General features: G+C 38.3%; 1 protein-coding gene across 8 annotated transcripts in view; it reads left to right on the top strand.

Annotated features, from left to right (window-relative positions):
- Positions 1-5,806: 5,806 nt before the first annotated feature.
- pbx4 (pre-B-cell leukemia transcription factor 4) overlaps positions 5,807-16,231 on the top strand; it is a 37,356-nt gene continuing 26,931 nt past the window's right edge. For 6 of the 8 annotated variants that reach the window (XM_016574819.1, XM_016574817.1, XM_016574816.1 and 3 more), the window contains exons 1-3: positions 5,807-6,974; positions 11,315-11,416; positions 14,906-14,979. In XM_016574819.1, coding sequence (XP_016430305.1) covers positions 6,811-6,974; positions 11,315-11,416; positions 14,906-14,979 — 340 coding nt within the window. In that variant the 5' untranslated portion in view covers positions 5,807-6,810. The remainder of the gene's footprint in view (positions 6,975-11,314; positions 11,417-14,905; positions 14,980-16,231) is intronic. The other 2 variants (XM_016574818.1, XM_016574822.1) reach the window with 1 other exon arrangement.

Here is a 16,231-nt window from a genome sequence, read left to right as displayed (position 1 = left end):
CCTTTTTTCCAGTTGTCTTGTAAAAAAAAACTGTTTTTAGCCCCCAAATGCTTTTAAAAAGTCTTTAAATGGTCCTGTATGTCTAATGGACTAAGAATGATATTCATTCATCCATCACTGGATTTTTTTTTTCTTCTGCCTGAATGGTAAAATTGAATAAATGGTTTGTGCTGGTGTCTTGTTTCCAGGACAAACATCGCAAGCTAGTATTTATACGCTTTAAGTCATCATTATTAGCTTAAAGAAAAGACAGTGGCCTTTGGGCTTTAGTCATGAGCTCTTTGAGGGCCTTTTAGCCGTCTATTATGTTCTTGTGTCCCGTGACCCCTTCCCCCACACTTCCAGCCCTTGTTCTCTATTCACCATCACATAGGGCTGCTGAGCAAGAAACAGGCTTAGAAGATTTTCTCAGTGATTTCTCCACTTCACATCCTCTGTTTATATCACATTTCCATGCCCACAAGACTAAACACGACCTGCTCTGAACTCCCATGGCATAATAACAGTATTTGAGTTTCAACAAAAAGATGTTCGCTCTCGATACTGCGTCCACTGTGATCAACTAGATGGCAGACTAGTTATTCAAAGCTCTACTTTTACACGTGTAGTTTTTAAAGACTGCTGTATAGCGTTTTGTTTTGTACAATTTTTAAGATTTATGAATACAATTAAATGCCTTGACATTTGCTTCAGACCTTTTTTCCAGTTGTCTTGTAAAAAAACTGTTTTTAGCCCCCAAATGCTTTTAAAAAGTCTTTAAATGGTCCTGTATGTCTAATGGACTGAGAATGATATTCATTCATCCATCACTGGATTTTTTTTTTCTTCTGCCTGAATGGTAAAATTGAATAAATGGTTTGTGCTGGTGTCTTGTTTCCAGGACAAACATCGCAAGCTAGTATTTATACGCTTTAAGTCATCATTATTAGCTTAAAGAAAAGACAGTGGCCTTTGGGCTTTAGTCATGAGCTCTTTGAGGGCCTTTTAGCCGTCTATTATGTTCTTGTGTCCCGTGACCCCTTCCCCCACACTTCCAGCCCTTGTTCTCTATTCACCATCACATAGGGCTGCTGAGCAAGAAACAGGCTTAGAAGATTTTCTCAGTGATTTCTCCACTTCACATCCTCTGTTTATATCACATTTCCATGCCCACAAGACTAAACACGACCTGCTCTGAACTCCCATGGCATAATAACAGTATTTGAGTTTCAACAAAAAGATGTTCGCTCTCAATACTGCGTCCACTGTGATCAAAGAAATTGAAGACAGACGTTTTAACGATCCCAAAAGAAAACCTTTAACCGTTTCAATCTCAACAGCTCGAAAACGAGGTCATTTTTCTCTCATGCACACGCGGGCTGATTAGACTTGGCTTGTATTTAGTTTTCTCTGTTAATGTAGGGATGGAGGTGGTGTAGCAGGAGAGTGAGGTTAAGCGTTAGAAGCACTGGGGGTGGCACAGCAAGAGGGATCGATTCTTATTTAGATGAAAATGAGGCTCAGCGCTTGTGGGCTGAGGGTGCATCTGCCTCAAACAGATTTAAGAATACCTATTCACAGTCAAGAGGGGGAAAACTATTCTCATGGTGGCAAATACTTTTAAATTAAATGTCAATTGACAAAGATTAATGTATGCATGTGCTGTAGTAGTTGCCTACGTAGATACACTCTCAAAAATAAAGGTTCTTTATTGGCATCTGTGGTTCCAAGAAGAACCTTTAACATCCATAGAACCTTTTAATTGGACGAAATGTTCTTTATCGTGGATATATATATATATATATATATATGGTCCTTATATTTAAGTAGTTCATCCAAAATGAAAATTTGCTGACAATTTACTCACCTTCAGGTCATCCAAGATGTTGATGAGTTGACCAGAAATTTAGCATCAAGTCACTTGCTCACCAGCGGATCCTCTGCCGTGAATGGGTGCCGTCAGAATAACATCTGATAAAAACATCACAATAATCCACAAGTAATCCAAATGACCTGAGTCCATCAATTAATGTTTTGAGAAGTGAAAAGCTGCCTGGTTGCAATAAACAAATCCTCAAGACATTTTTTTACTTCAAACCCTTGCTTCGGGGCTGAAATTTTTTGGGTGCACTGTTCCTTTAAATCGTGCTCCATTTTCAGTAACTGGTTGAAATTGTTGTGATATTTGTAATAAGCAGAACAAATCTTCATTAATAAATTAAAATTCACGTCTTATGCAAAATAGGCATTTGGTGTCTACTAGTTTTAGATTTATATATATAATTTTGTGGTTCATTTTACCACTGTGCTACAGGACCCCATTGTCCATCGTTTAAGAAATGAAAGGAGACAGATGGAAAGAAATATAGATTTACAATTACTCAAAATCTCACAGTGCGAAAGCAACGCTGTGATAACGAGTTCAGGTTACAGTTTGTTCTCTAATAGTTTCATTCTCACTTCAGATTGATTAGTGCTAGATTGTAGCCGAGAGATGTGCTACGTGTCAGCATAAACCAGGACCACTTTTGTCCTATTCCTCTCTCTGCGCACACATCATCAAACAAAACAAAAAGTCTCTCCCCTCCACATATTCCAGCACCCATTCATCTGAGAAGCCTGTCTTTTCTCTCTGAGTGATGAACTACCACAAAACGTCCACGTTTGCAAAAAAAAAAAGGGGACTACTTATTTTTAATCTGAACTGTCCGTGCACTTGAAAAAAGACATTGATTTAAATAATTGATGTTATACTTAGCCATTTATATGGAAAAAAACATGAAAATAATATTAATAATAAAATTTTTGTTAGACAATTAAAGTTATTTTTACTTTGTAATAAAGTGAATACTGTGGAGCTTTTATGAACTTTATTTATATATACATAATTACCAAAAAAGTTTAGAAAACGTCTTTTATATATATATATATATATTTATTTATATATACAAGCATATACACACACACACACATACATATATATATATATATATATATATGCAAAAAGAACATAAAGGCTCGTCTCAGTTTTGCCAGAAAACATCTTGATGATCCCCAAGACTTTTGGGAAAATACTCTGTGGACTGACGAGACAAAAGTTGAACTTTTTGGAAGGTGTGTGTCCCATTACGTCTGGCTTAAAAGTAACACTGCATTTCAGAAAAAGAACGTCATACCAACAGTAAAATATGGTGGTGTTAGTGTGATGGTCTGGGGCTGTTTTGCTGCTTCAGTACCTGGAAGACTTGCTGTGATAAATGGAACCATGAATTCTGCTGTTTACCAAAAAATCCTGAAGGAGAATGTCCGGCCATCTGTTCGTGACCTCAAGCTGAAGCGAACTTGGGTTCTGCAGCAGGACAATGATCCAAAACACACCAGCAAGTCCACCTCTGAATGGCGGAAGAAAAACAAAATGAAGACTTTGGAGTGGCCTAGTCAAAGTCCTGACCTGAATCCTATTGAGATGCTGTGTTCACTTGTGTTATCTTTTACTAATATTTAAATTTGTTTGATGATCTGAAACATTAAAGTGTGACAAACATGCAAAAAAATAAGAAATCAGGAAGGGGGCCAACACTTTTTCACACCACTGTATATACATACAGTATATACATATGTGTGTGTGTGTGTAGAATACATTTTCTAAACCTTTTTTGGTAATTAATCTATTTTCTTTTGCATAAAGTTATGCACACACTAGACAGGTTAAGTCATATTTTAAAGGTATAGTTCACCAAAAAAAAAAAAAGTATTTGAGTCTTTTACTCATCTTGATATTATTCCTAACCTGTATGACTTTTGTTCTTCTGCAGAACACAAAGAAGATATTTAAAAAAAAAAAAAAAAAACAGCTCAGTGTTTTTGTCAATATAATAGAAGTCATTGGTTCAGTGTTGGGGAAAGTTACTTTTAAAAGTAATGCATTACAATATTGCGTTACTCCCTAAAAAAGTAACCAATTACGTTACTTTTTATGGAAAGTAATGCGTTACGTTACTTTTGAGTTACTTTCACAACAAGTGAAATGAATACGCCTCAGGCTGAAGGAAATGCAAATTCACGTCTGTACAGTAGAGGGAGCAGCTCAAACAAATTGCATGAAGAATATGACGCAGGAGAAGAAAGTTCAACACTATTCAGCAGTAACAAAAATGAAAAGCAAATGTGTCATTTTTGCTTATTAGTATGGATGAATTAGATCATCTTTAGATCGTCAGTAGCAAAGACATTGGTTAATAAAATGGGATTAAATACATAAATTATATTTCTCTTATTTAACATTTAATTATTGCAGGTTTATATAATATTCTGAGTTTGCATTTGACATTTATATTCATTTTGAGGAATACTGAATCTGTTTTTGTGCAGTGAGAAGAATAAATAATGTTCATATTTAATCTAGAACTACAGTAACATCACAGCGCACACAACGCCTCTGCACTTACTCCCCATTTTTCTCAATATGGCAACATGAGAGCTGTCAGTCAAGACATGGGAAACAAAGTAACTAGCGTTACTTATTTGAAAAAGTAACTCAGATATTTCCTTCTAAATTAAAAAGTAATGCGTTACTTTACTAGTTACTTGGGAAAAAAGTAATCTGATTACGTAACTTGCGTTACTTGTAATGCGTTACCCCCAACACTGCATTGGTTACCAAAACGGTTTCATTATTAGCATTCTTCAAAATATCTTCTTTTGTGGCCCAGTGGTAAAATGAGCCAAAAAAAATGCTATATTTAAATGTAAAAAGTAGTAGAGAGAGACACCAAATGTCTAATCTGAATACAACTTTCTTCTGTGGCACACGAAAGAAGATTGTTTGAAGAATGTTAAAACAATTTAGGTTCCCATTGACTTCCAGTGTAGGCCTATGGACCAAAAAAAAAAAAAGAGAGAATATTTTCTTCCTCTTGTGTAGAAGTCAGTCAGTCATACAGGTTTGTATCAACATGAGGCGAGTATATAACACGTTTCATTTTTGCGTGAACTATTTCTTTAGGAACAAAAATAAACAAATTCAATTTTCAGTTTTTTTTTTTAATGATTTTAAAATGCCTGTAAATGACCAGAAGAGTATTCATAACAGCTCCTCAGCTAAATATTATAATGTACAACGTAAATACAAAGACATGTTATAAAGCTGAAAGTTTTTGTTATTTGTCCAGAACAGGAAGCATAGCACCAATATCAGACATTTTGAATGTTGGTTTCGCAACCATTCAGGTAGGCTCGATTTGCATCATCTAGGTACTTCATATTTTGTGAAATGATATGAACAGAAATAGTTTTGGTCGCAAGGGTTCATTGTGCTTCGTAAAATACAAAAACATCCACTGAAACGCCGATAATAGAATCTGGACACTTTGTCACTGCACTTAAACCACCCTTACATAAACTTACCATGGTTTTACTTCAGTAGCACTGCAATTATTAGCAGGCATGTTAAAGGGTTCATTCTTAATAACCCATTAGGGGAGTGAGTGAATCCATTTTCAATCGTAATTATGGCTTCTAAATACAACAGCTCGTGTGAACCATAGTTACGCTGATCAAAGCACAGCAATGAGGCGCCGTTCATTGTTTCACCTTTGGTTACCATGGTCTTGCACAAATACTTCGGTTCAGCTATGGTTACTAAACAAAAGCCACTTCCACGAAAAAACCTGCGTGCGTTGTGTTTGACAGAGACGCGCAAGTTGTTTACAAACGTGCGTGGACGTGCGAGGCGCGTGCAGCAGCGGCTCTTTTGTGCGCGATGATGACGCACGGGCTCTTATGTAGCAGCGTGAACGCGCGCAGTGGTGCGCTCGCTCAGAGTCAGAGTCAGAGTCAGAGGGGGAGAAAGAGCCGCCGAGGAGGGCAGAAACACAAGAGAGGGGCAAGTCTTTCTACGATAGCACCGCGGCTTGGGAGCAAACCAACTGAGTCGAGTTGGCTGGCATGGAGCTGAGCGTTGCCATTCTGAGCCGTTTCGAGCCGTCCACCTAAGCCGGGGCATTTCGCGCAAAGCCGGGGGGGGGCAGTTTGCTGTTGGTCCCGGGAGTTTGTGGAGCCCGTATGAATCTGTTGCTAGCAGCACTCGAATGCTAGTTAGCCCCGCTGCTAAGCAGCTAGCAACACTGCGAATCAATTGTGTCGGAGATCTCGGAAATACGTGTAAAAAAGCGGTTACGCTCATCCGCCGCTCTCGGGATTCGTTTTGCCCGTTGAGTTTTTGGGTTTTCCTAAGTGAGGGGACGCTAATAAGCGAACGCTAGAGTTTCAATTTCGATTTATTGTCAGCTGAGTTTTTTTTTCTCCTCTCTATTAGCTTGTTAGCCGCTCTGGTTGGTTTAGTCTAGCTTGTTAGTGGTGTCGGAGATTTCTACTGTAATAGCTGTCAGCGACAACAGCCCCTTGTTCGCGTATTTTTGGACATGAATGATTTTATCGCGAACTGCGAGTTGTTTAGAGAAGCGATACGTTGAGATGCCGCGCGTGGGATACTTAATGTTTCCAGGGACGCTTTTATTTTCTTGTTAGAGTGCTTTATGGGAGTGCTAGTGTGCAGGGTTTTGCTTTAGATAATACTAGAATTAAAACATCGTTTTTCTTCCCACCCCCCATGCGAACTGGTTATCCACCTTTATCCATCCACCGCGCGTCGTTTTCATGTGGTTAAAGCCCACATTTCAGTCGCACTCTTGTTGTTTTCTTATTTAGTGGTTCGTTCGGCTCCACGCTTGTGTTCACGCCGTCGGTGGTACATGGTCGCTGAGACAGATCGCTGAAACACGCGTTCATTGGTTTGCGGAGGGGAAACGGCGAGATTCGCCTCGAAGTATTATGGATGATCAGACCCGAATGCTGGCTAGCATGGGCGGACTCGGCGGACTCTCTCAGGCTGACGTGGGTGACCCCGATTCGGTTCGGAAGCAGCAAGACATAGGGGATATTCTCCAGCAGATCATGGCCATCACCGACGAGAGTCTCGACGAAGCCCAGGCGAGGTAAGACCTGTGTGAGGACGAGAAGTATGGAGGCACTCAAGAAAAACACTGTTTGTTTGATAGATACTTAAGTTCTATGAGGGGAATTACTGTGCAACAGCAGCTAGATAAAATCTACATCTCGTTGCGTTATACAGACACTTGTATAAACAGCGGCAACTGTGCGGCTGAACATCGCATGTGATCGAATGCATTGCACCTTCTGCTCATGTTACATATAGTTTTACTAGAAGGAAAAAACTGCACGTAATGTGTCAATTAATCGCGTTTGTTTGGGCGTTCTTGCATCTTCCCTTTTTTAAGTTGTTAAAAGTTGGCGTTGCGGTATTAGTTTGTAGTTTTAATGACTCGCTTTGGATAAAAGCATCTGTTGAAATTAATAAGCATAAATGCGTTTACTAAATGATCGGTTGGTGATTACGTAATGTACTTAATGAACGTTATTGTAACGAGAAAGTAGAGCAGGGGTCCCTGTGGCTGAAATCGTCGACATCTTTTGATAATTATTTTCTTTGCCGATTTCCATTCAAATAATACACTAAATATGCACCAAACTGATAAGACTATAATTATGCAAGTATTTTCCCCTCCTCTGGATTTGCTAAATGGGGCCAAAAAGGCTTTTGAGGTCAAATAATATATGTTTGTTATCAGGAGCCCCATGTGCTCTGTGAAGCCATTTGGTCTTCAGTGAGCGTCTGCCAGATTGAGGCCCCACTAGATAAATGAATTGGATTAATGTGCTACCTGGTCATTAGCATAGATAATCAGCGCCCTCTTAATTAAGTCATCGCCGTCAAACAGCGTCTGACTTAAACTCGAGATAAAAACACCCGACAGGTTTGACGACTTTCCCGCCTTTTCCCGCAGATTCTGCGCGCGTACAGTCGGCGTTTTTCTATTGACCGCGGTGAAATTGATCACTTATGGATCGCTAGTGACCTGCGATCTGTTGAAAGTTCAACTCGAGCCGCCGATCTCGGACAAAAGCTGCCTTTTAATGAGGGATCGTATGTGCGTGTATATGTGTCATTAGCTTGTGATTTTCCACCAAGCCATTTGACCACCTGGTTCTCGTAATTAATTCACTTCTCTTTTACCCTCCTCCTCCTCCCTGGTGTTCATCCTTTTCATTGTGTGTTGGGCGCAATCAATTCTCCTATAATGTGTGCGCGTGTGCAGCTGTCCGCAAATTGAGTTTCTATTAATGAGATGGAGGGTCGCTACACGGGGAACTTATGAACGCAACCATATTGCCTTTGTTTATACTGCATTTATTGGGTCATAGTGTTGACTTTGTTTCACTTGTGCAAAAGACCCATGAGTTGAATGTTGTGTTAGTCTAATTGAAAAGGGTTTTGAAGGTGTTTGGATGAAGACAAGCCTTCTAAATAAGGGATTGTTCATCCAAAAATTACAAATTCTTTCATTATTTTGCTGAATGACCTAGCTGCTGTTTTCAAAGTCATGAAAGTGAATGGGGACTAATGCAGTCAAGCTCCAGAAATTAATAAGTATAATTAAAATGATAGTCAATATGAATAGTGTTTAAGTCTTATGACGCCATACGTTAAGACCGACATCTCAAACAAAAAAAAGGGTTTTGTTATGAAAGCCTAAAAAATGTTTCTTGAGGGGTAACATCCAAATTAAATGTTTTTACTCAAGACAAAAATATTTAATGTCACCTACATTAGGATATATTTGAGCATTTTTTCCCCCAGTCAGCTCAATGACGAAGTGTCCCAATTTACTAGGGCTTGGACAATAAATCGATGCATCGAGAAATGATTCTGCATCGATTCTGAGATTTTCCGAGGGCATCGCGATTCTCTCTTGAATCGATTCTGAGCTTAGTTTTTAACAGCAGATGGCATTGCGTGCTTTAGAAATAGCTGTATTCTGCTTGCTTCCAGTTCCTTACATACGCACCATTTGAACCTAAAATAATCATTCATAAAGTTAGAAAAGGTTGAAGCGAATTACAAGGATGTTCACAGTGGGCTGTGTTTACATTAATCTCGCATCATAAAAGCATAAAAGGCGATGTGCAAGTACATTTAACCACTTACATTAAATTACTCAGCCGAACGCTCGAGCGCTCTTCTTCGTGAGCATTTGAATGTGCGGTTACAAACTAGCCTAGAGCGCCATCTGCTGTTAAAAACTAAGCTCCGAATCGATTCGAGAGAGAATCATGATGCATTCCGAAAATCTCAAAATCGATCCACGAATCGCGATGCATCGTTTTATTGTCCCAGCCCTACAATTTACCTGAATTCCCCCTATAGCATACGTGCATACATACAGGCTAACATAACCATACAGTGTAAAAATAACACTTTGAGTATATTTTACAATAAAATGCTGATTCAGTAATTTGCTTTAAAATTTCATGTTTAATTCAATGTGTTACTTACCATTTCTTTGTAATTGTTTGTGAAATTTACCAAGTTCTGAGTGAAAATTGTTTCTACACTTAATTTCTTTTGGTGTAGAGTAGACTTAAAGGGGTCATATGATGCTTTTTTAAAGATCATTATTTTATCTCTTTGGTTTTGAGACTTTAGTCTTTGCAACTTCAGGGATCTTATCTATGCACTATCAGCTTGTAACACTCCAAAGAGAAAGGAAAACTTGAAATCGCATCATATGACCCCTTTAACAAAGGTTAAAAAATTTTGTAGGGAGAACTTTATGTAAGGGTATATTGACAATTTGACGATGCAAAAGTTAGGCCCAAAAGAACTTACACCTTCCATTCGTATAACATGAAGCATTTCGTTCAACCAAGTTTTGAAGCAAGGGGAGTCTGAAGTTTTCCAGTGTAAGAGTATTTTTTATTGCATGGATCATACACAACAATAAAGATAACAAAATATATATTTTAAGAGCCAGATTGTGTAGAAATCACTCTTCAAGGTAACCTATTAATACTTTTTCCCCTCCGCTGTAGCTCCCAAATCTAATTCGAACTTCCGCATCTTCAAACTGGCATGAAGATTTGTCACAGCATGTGTCATGTTAATGATGCAAAACACTGTTGGTTCTTGTGTGTCTCATAACTGATCATAATATAGCAAGTTTGAATATGCAGAAATGAATTTGATTTGAGTGCTGCAGCGAAGGAAGCTTTGGGTTGTATGTGAAAAAGCAGTGTAAACATTGTTCAAAGCATCTCATTGACATAAGAGTAAGTGAATGACAGAATTGACTTTTTTTTTGGTGAATGATTCATTAAAGGATAATGCCAGATATTGTTAGTGATGGACGTAATTGCATTTTCTCTTTAGTCACTTCTTCTCTGTCAATGATATTCTGCAGTTATTCTTGAGTTTAAGCCCTTGCTGCCTTCAGTTATGAGGCAAAAAAGCCCTTTGGTGCTTCCGCACAGACTTGAAATAGTTCAGATACCTGAGAGAAATATGCATTATTATTTTGTCAAGTGTGGGATGGTTTTAGGGCAGAGAAAGCAGCTTAATTTGCAGAGTGGGGAGCTTTACTCCACTTTTTACAGGATTTTAACTGGTGTGGTCAGCATTCTTGGACACTACAATACATATTTCTCTTTTTTCTATCTTTTATAAACAAATTTCCTTTATTTGAGACTAATGAAATATGCACAGTTGTGGTATCTCATTAAATGGATCATAATGCCTCTTAAATTAATTAGTATAATGTGTCCCAAACCTGCATTATTTGCTGAGTGGAGGCACGTGCTTCGCTCAAAAAGGAAAAGAGAGCGCATTAAGAATGTGGTCCTGTCTGAATTGCTTTTTCATTGCATGTTAAAACAAATGAAATGCACAAGACTTCTTAACTTGCTTTGGCCTGTTGTCACTGCAAGTATTGTAGATAAGGTCAACTGAGTTGACAGACCAGATTACATCCTTTAGAAAAGAGCTAGTTAAGTTAAGCATTTATATCACTAAATCACTTTGTCCTTTATGCATATGTCCTTATTCATCGAGTAAGTTCTTAATATTTGTAGATTAGATATTTCTAGTCAAGCGTTAGTCTGCTAAACATCACATTTTGTTTTCATGTAACTTTAGGTTTACTTTGCATTTAGTAGGTACTGATTTGGTCTTTGTTTCAACATCTCAAACATTTTTTGGCAAAGTCAGACTTGTTCTGATTCCATCCTCATATGCCACAGCACTTGATTACTGTTTTGTTTTTTTTCCTTCGTTCTCTTGATCTGCATTATTTACTGTGGGGGTCTTTGGTCCCAGTGTAAGGGGAGGATGGGGTGGGATGTTATTGGGACGGTGGGAGCAGATGCCAGCGCTGTCTGAGCCTGCTGCCCTGAGCCTCTCACCCTGTTGCCCTGTGTCCAGATGCTGGCCAGAGGAGGCACCGGCGCAGTGGACCCCACAGAGGGAGGGGGAGCTGGGGGGGAGTACAGCAGGGTGTGCCCTGCCGCTCAACTTCCAGCACAGGTCAGTACAGGAGCGCATGAGTACCCCCCTCCTCTTCTCTCCCCCATCATCCCCTCCATGCTGATGACAAAGAGAAAATGCACCCTCATACAGTTTAAGATGCAGTTCAGTGTTTATGAAATATCTCATTGGAGCTAAACATTTAAAAGAAACAAACTCAGACCCATTTGAATAGACCGAATTGTTTATCAAGTGAGAAAGTTCTCATTTCATTCACATTGCCCTGGCTCTAAAAATGGGCTATTATTTTTAGTTGTGATAGTCTGTTCAGTAACCACTTGAATAAGTTTTATTGTTTTTTTTTATGTTTTTTTTTTTTTACTTTATTGTATTTGTAAATATTAATTTATCAAAAATATAATTATCAATTTATAAAAAAAAGTATTATTATCATTTCATTTATAATATGAGTGTCATTTATTAAATTAAATAGTATAAAATAAATATTTTAGATTTTTAGATTTCTTCAATTATAAAGAAAAGCATCTCTGATTGAAAACTTAAACCTTCATTTTCACAGAAAACTAAACTTAAACCTTTCAGTTTCTGTGTTAGTTGACAGTAGTTTACAAATATGCCCCTCATTATCTCTAGAAATGAGAGTATGTGACTTATCCCCTCTTTTGTTTCGTTGCATGTCATCATTCTCTTTGTATAATAGCCTGTAATGGCCAAAATATTTAGAATAATGTGCATGAGAAGGTAGGCTAAATCTTGGCGTGCCTTAACCTCACATTGCATTTAAACACCTCAGACTTAACGTAAAACATACTCAAGCCACCTCATGAGATGGTCTTAGTTGTGTTCACCTAAAAGCAGCATATAAGAAAATTCACCCTCTCTCAGACTCTGAATCAAGAGGGAAATTCTCTCAAGCACCACACGGATTTATATAGTCATAAAATGTATTTAAAAAAACCCTCCCCTTGTCATTACATCCCAGTAAAAGTTTCAGTTGCGACACCTTTTCATGATCATCCATCCATAAACATGAGTTTGGATTTCTGATTTGTAATGTCACTTGTTGTTACTTGATGTTTTTGTATTTGTCTCATACTGCTCATATTTCATTAGTTTTCGAGCAAAAGAAAATCACCTACATTTAAGACTCAGCGACCCATTTTTTGCCATCTCATGTATTTAAATGTTTGTGCCTTTTGCACTGAATGCTACATACCTGAAATATTTGGGTGTGAGCACGACAAAACCAACAAAGAACATTTAGGCACCAAATGAAGTCTTGGCTAGAAGTAAATCTGAAGTTTGCTCGGCCTCTAACTCATGTTGGATGATAAACACGACAGCTGGAAGTAGGCAATGTGATAAGACAAGCTAACTAATCAACAGTAACCTATTCAACATTGCCCAAGCTAGTGCCGTTGCCCATTTCCAACAAAATTACCCAACGAGTTGCACTGTGTGTCATCAGCTTAAGGCCTCATCCACCAAAAACAATCTTTTTTTGGGATTTCCCATGTTATCTGTTTGCCTCGGAGCAAAAGGGATACATTCTAACTTTGTTTAGCTGTGGCCAACTGCAGTATCAGGCAGCAAGTTTTGTGGTGTTCAGTTTAGGACTTTCTTACAAAAGATTATTCAGCCTAGTGCAGTGATTTGTAGCATCGAATTTCTGCGAAATGCAACACATTTTTTGATAGCCAATGCTAAGAATAGAAACCTTTTACAAGTGGCTGTATTTCACATGATTTGTGGCTTTATCAGTTTCTTGCTCAGGTGGCATGTTAATCCCAGCTGCTAGTTGAACAGTTTTAACGAGTCCCCATCGATTATTGGCTTTTGTTAAGGGCTAACAATGCTCCTGGAAAGCATGCTTCATCTGCTCTCTAATACAGTAGCACTGAAATCTGGCAGCGTGTAGATAAGCTCCCCATGCATCAGAGCTTACCGAGCCTGGAAATAAAGTTTGCTGATGGGAGACTGCCCTGAAATGATCGATGATTGGATTTAGCACATATGATTCTGGCTTTGAGAAGAATGTTTCCTCTGCGAGACAGAGGGTCCTCACTTGTTTTGATATTCTCCAGAGCTGCTCAATAAATTAAGCACATTCAGGGTGTAAAAAGGGCTGGATAATACCATTAAAGGGTGGAATGCTTTTCCCTGAAGACAAATGAGGACCATGTGTCAGTTACTCATTTAGCTGGAGTGAGCTGAGACTGCTGCTGTATCTTCTCAATCTACAGACACTGAGCTTTTTAAAAGACCCGAGTCTTAGTGTGTCCATTACATCTTGATTGATTCTAGAGTAGATGTTTGCACCTGTGATTGTAATCATATTCAGCAAAGAATGTTAAAGGTATGTCTTCAATAACCATAAATCCTCTGGTTTGTTTGGCAGCCAAATGATGCATGCTTTAAATTGAGACTTGAAGAATCAATCATGAACGATTCTCTAAAAAATAGGGTGACCATATGTCCTCTTTTTCCTGGACCTGTCCTGGCTGGCATTTCTATATTGCCTAAAATGTCCAGGTTTTGGCTTTGTTTTCTTATTGACGTACTCTATAGTCCTTATGCATTATATGTAAGCGTATTTGCTTTGCTTTGACAGATCTCTGTAGATCTCACCATCTCGCAAACCATGATTAGTCAATTATATACAACGCCTGCACGCTATTGGTCAAACTACTTTTCAGTCATTACCATTAGCAAGTATGAAAACAATAGGAAAACAAAGCCAAAATCTGGACATTTTAAGCACTTTAGTAATGGACATGTTCAGGAAAAAGAGGACGTATGGTAACCCTATCATAAAAGGAGACCTATTTGGTTAGTATTTTGAAATAAATGGTCTAGAGAGCAGAATCTATGATATACATAATAAAATTTAAGCATGGTGAATGAGATGAGCACTTATTTTACACAATATATACTCAAAATTCACAAAAATGTGACAACTTTTTGGGGCTAATTATAAAACCCCAGGCACAAAATGCAAGCGGTAAATGGATTTTGTGTAAAAGAGGCTTTTGTGTATGTTTTCTGTTGATTGTGGCAGCAGTAATTAATCAAATGATTATGAAATGATATAGAAGGAAATTATATCTGGCCATATACAGTATATTTAGATATGTGCAGTAGACATGCCTACTTTCTGCGTTTTAAAGAGATGTGGTAAAGTGTGCCAGATTGTGTTATTCGGCACATATTTTGTGGGAGCGTTTGTGCTATGATCTTATTTGAATGATTTCTTTAGTCATTCGGGCACTAAAATAACATGTATGCAAAGTATATAAATAAATGGCTCTATTAGTGGCTTTGAATTTCCCTTTACATGTTTATTCTCATCGACGAGGCTATTATTGGTAAATTTGGAAACTGACAGAAGGGCACTTTGTTAACTGGGCACAGTGTTCGACAGATGCCAGTAAATTTGAAATGGCCAATTAGCGGTCGATATGTTGGTCTTTGACTGTTTGAAATAAAATATAATCAGTCTCTCTAACATTTTCCTTTTCTCTCTTTCAGAAAACACGCACTGAACTGCCACAGGATGAAGCCGGCTCTCTTCAGTGTTTTATGCGAGATCAAAGAAAAAACTGGTAAGTCGTTCGCTTACTCTGCCAATGCAGAACTTCTGTGTGGGTTTGTGTCTTAAAGCCGCACTCCCACGTTGCAAGAAGATCTTTTTCATTACTCCGTATTGATTCTGCATTGACCATATGCAGAGACAGGTGTTTAATAATCATCAGACTGAATTTATTCTGTCCCTGTGCTCTTTTTTTAGCGTCAGTTGCGTTCCTCTGGGCTTTCCAGGTGTCTTATTGTATTGCCCACTGCAATCATTAAGTGTCATAGCAATGGATTCAGTGTTTACATTGTGAAATCTCACTTGAATTCACTTCAAAGCTTTGAACTAGCAACAAGTGTATTTGCTTTAATCTCATTGCTTTAGAGGTTACATTTCTCATTGTGAACGCCGTCCACGCAAACCATCCCGGTCCAAACAGGTAACGGCTCCCGCATCTTAACTGGAAGATCCACAGTGGTCAGTTTTCTGGCAGATCTGCAGCTTTCTCCCCTCTAAAGAGAGGCTGACAAATGATTAAATATTTATGGAGGTGTTGGCGTTGTCTTTGTGCCATGGTTTCTCTCGTTTCTTTCCTGTCATATCCTGCAGCTTGAATCCATCTCAGCTTCTGTAACAAGCATGCTCATGTGGAATTACAGTGCAAAAATGATGTGCAGCGGTCTGTTTGTGGCAATCTGTCAATAGCCCAGTCTTACTTTCCTATAATTGGATGCAAGTAAAGGGTAGGCTAGAGGAATGGGTATCGGGGGTTGTCCCTGTTGCCAAGGCAACCTGCTGTCTTATTTACCTAATGTCATTCACTTTGATTTTCACATTTAGCTTGCCAGTGGAGAAAGGGCCGGGGAGAAATGCAGCACTAAATGGAAGGTGTTGTCGGCAGTGCAGACAGGCGAAGTTAATGGTCAGAATTTTTCCATACATCACTTCGGTTATCGCCAAACTTAATCTACAATCCGTGTTTTACCCTGAAGACTTCGGCGTAAATGAGCTGATTTACTAGATGACAGGAGCAAGGCCATTACTGTCTGATCTGAGCTGCGGTTTCGCTGTTAAAGCATGTTTATGGTAAATTAATTGTGACAAAACGCATTTTTTGAACCAAAACTAAAATTCTTTGTATTTGCAATACATAGTATTTGGGAATTCTAAATCACAATATATTTTATTATATGTATTTGATTTTTTAATATACAATTTATAATGCATAATTATATTTATATATTATTTTATATTTTTTATATAATAATTATAAGTGTGTGTGT

This window comes from Sinocyclocheilus rhinocerous, unplaced genomic scaffold (assembly GCF_001515625.1).
Source record: "Sinocyclocheilus rhinocerous isolate Xijiao unplaced genomic scaffold, SAMN03320098_v1.1 scaffold383, whole genome shotgun sequence".
Lineage (NCBI taxonomy): Eukaryota > Metazoa > Chordata > Actinopteri > Cypriniformes > Cyprinidae > Sinocyclocheilus > Sinocyclocheilus rhinocerous.
Note: the sequence above shows the minus strand (reverse complement) of the source record. Positions and strands in the feature narration are given on the sequence as shown.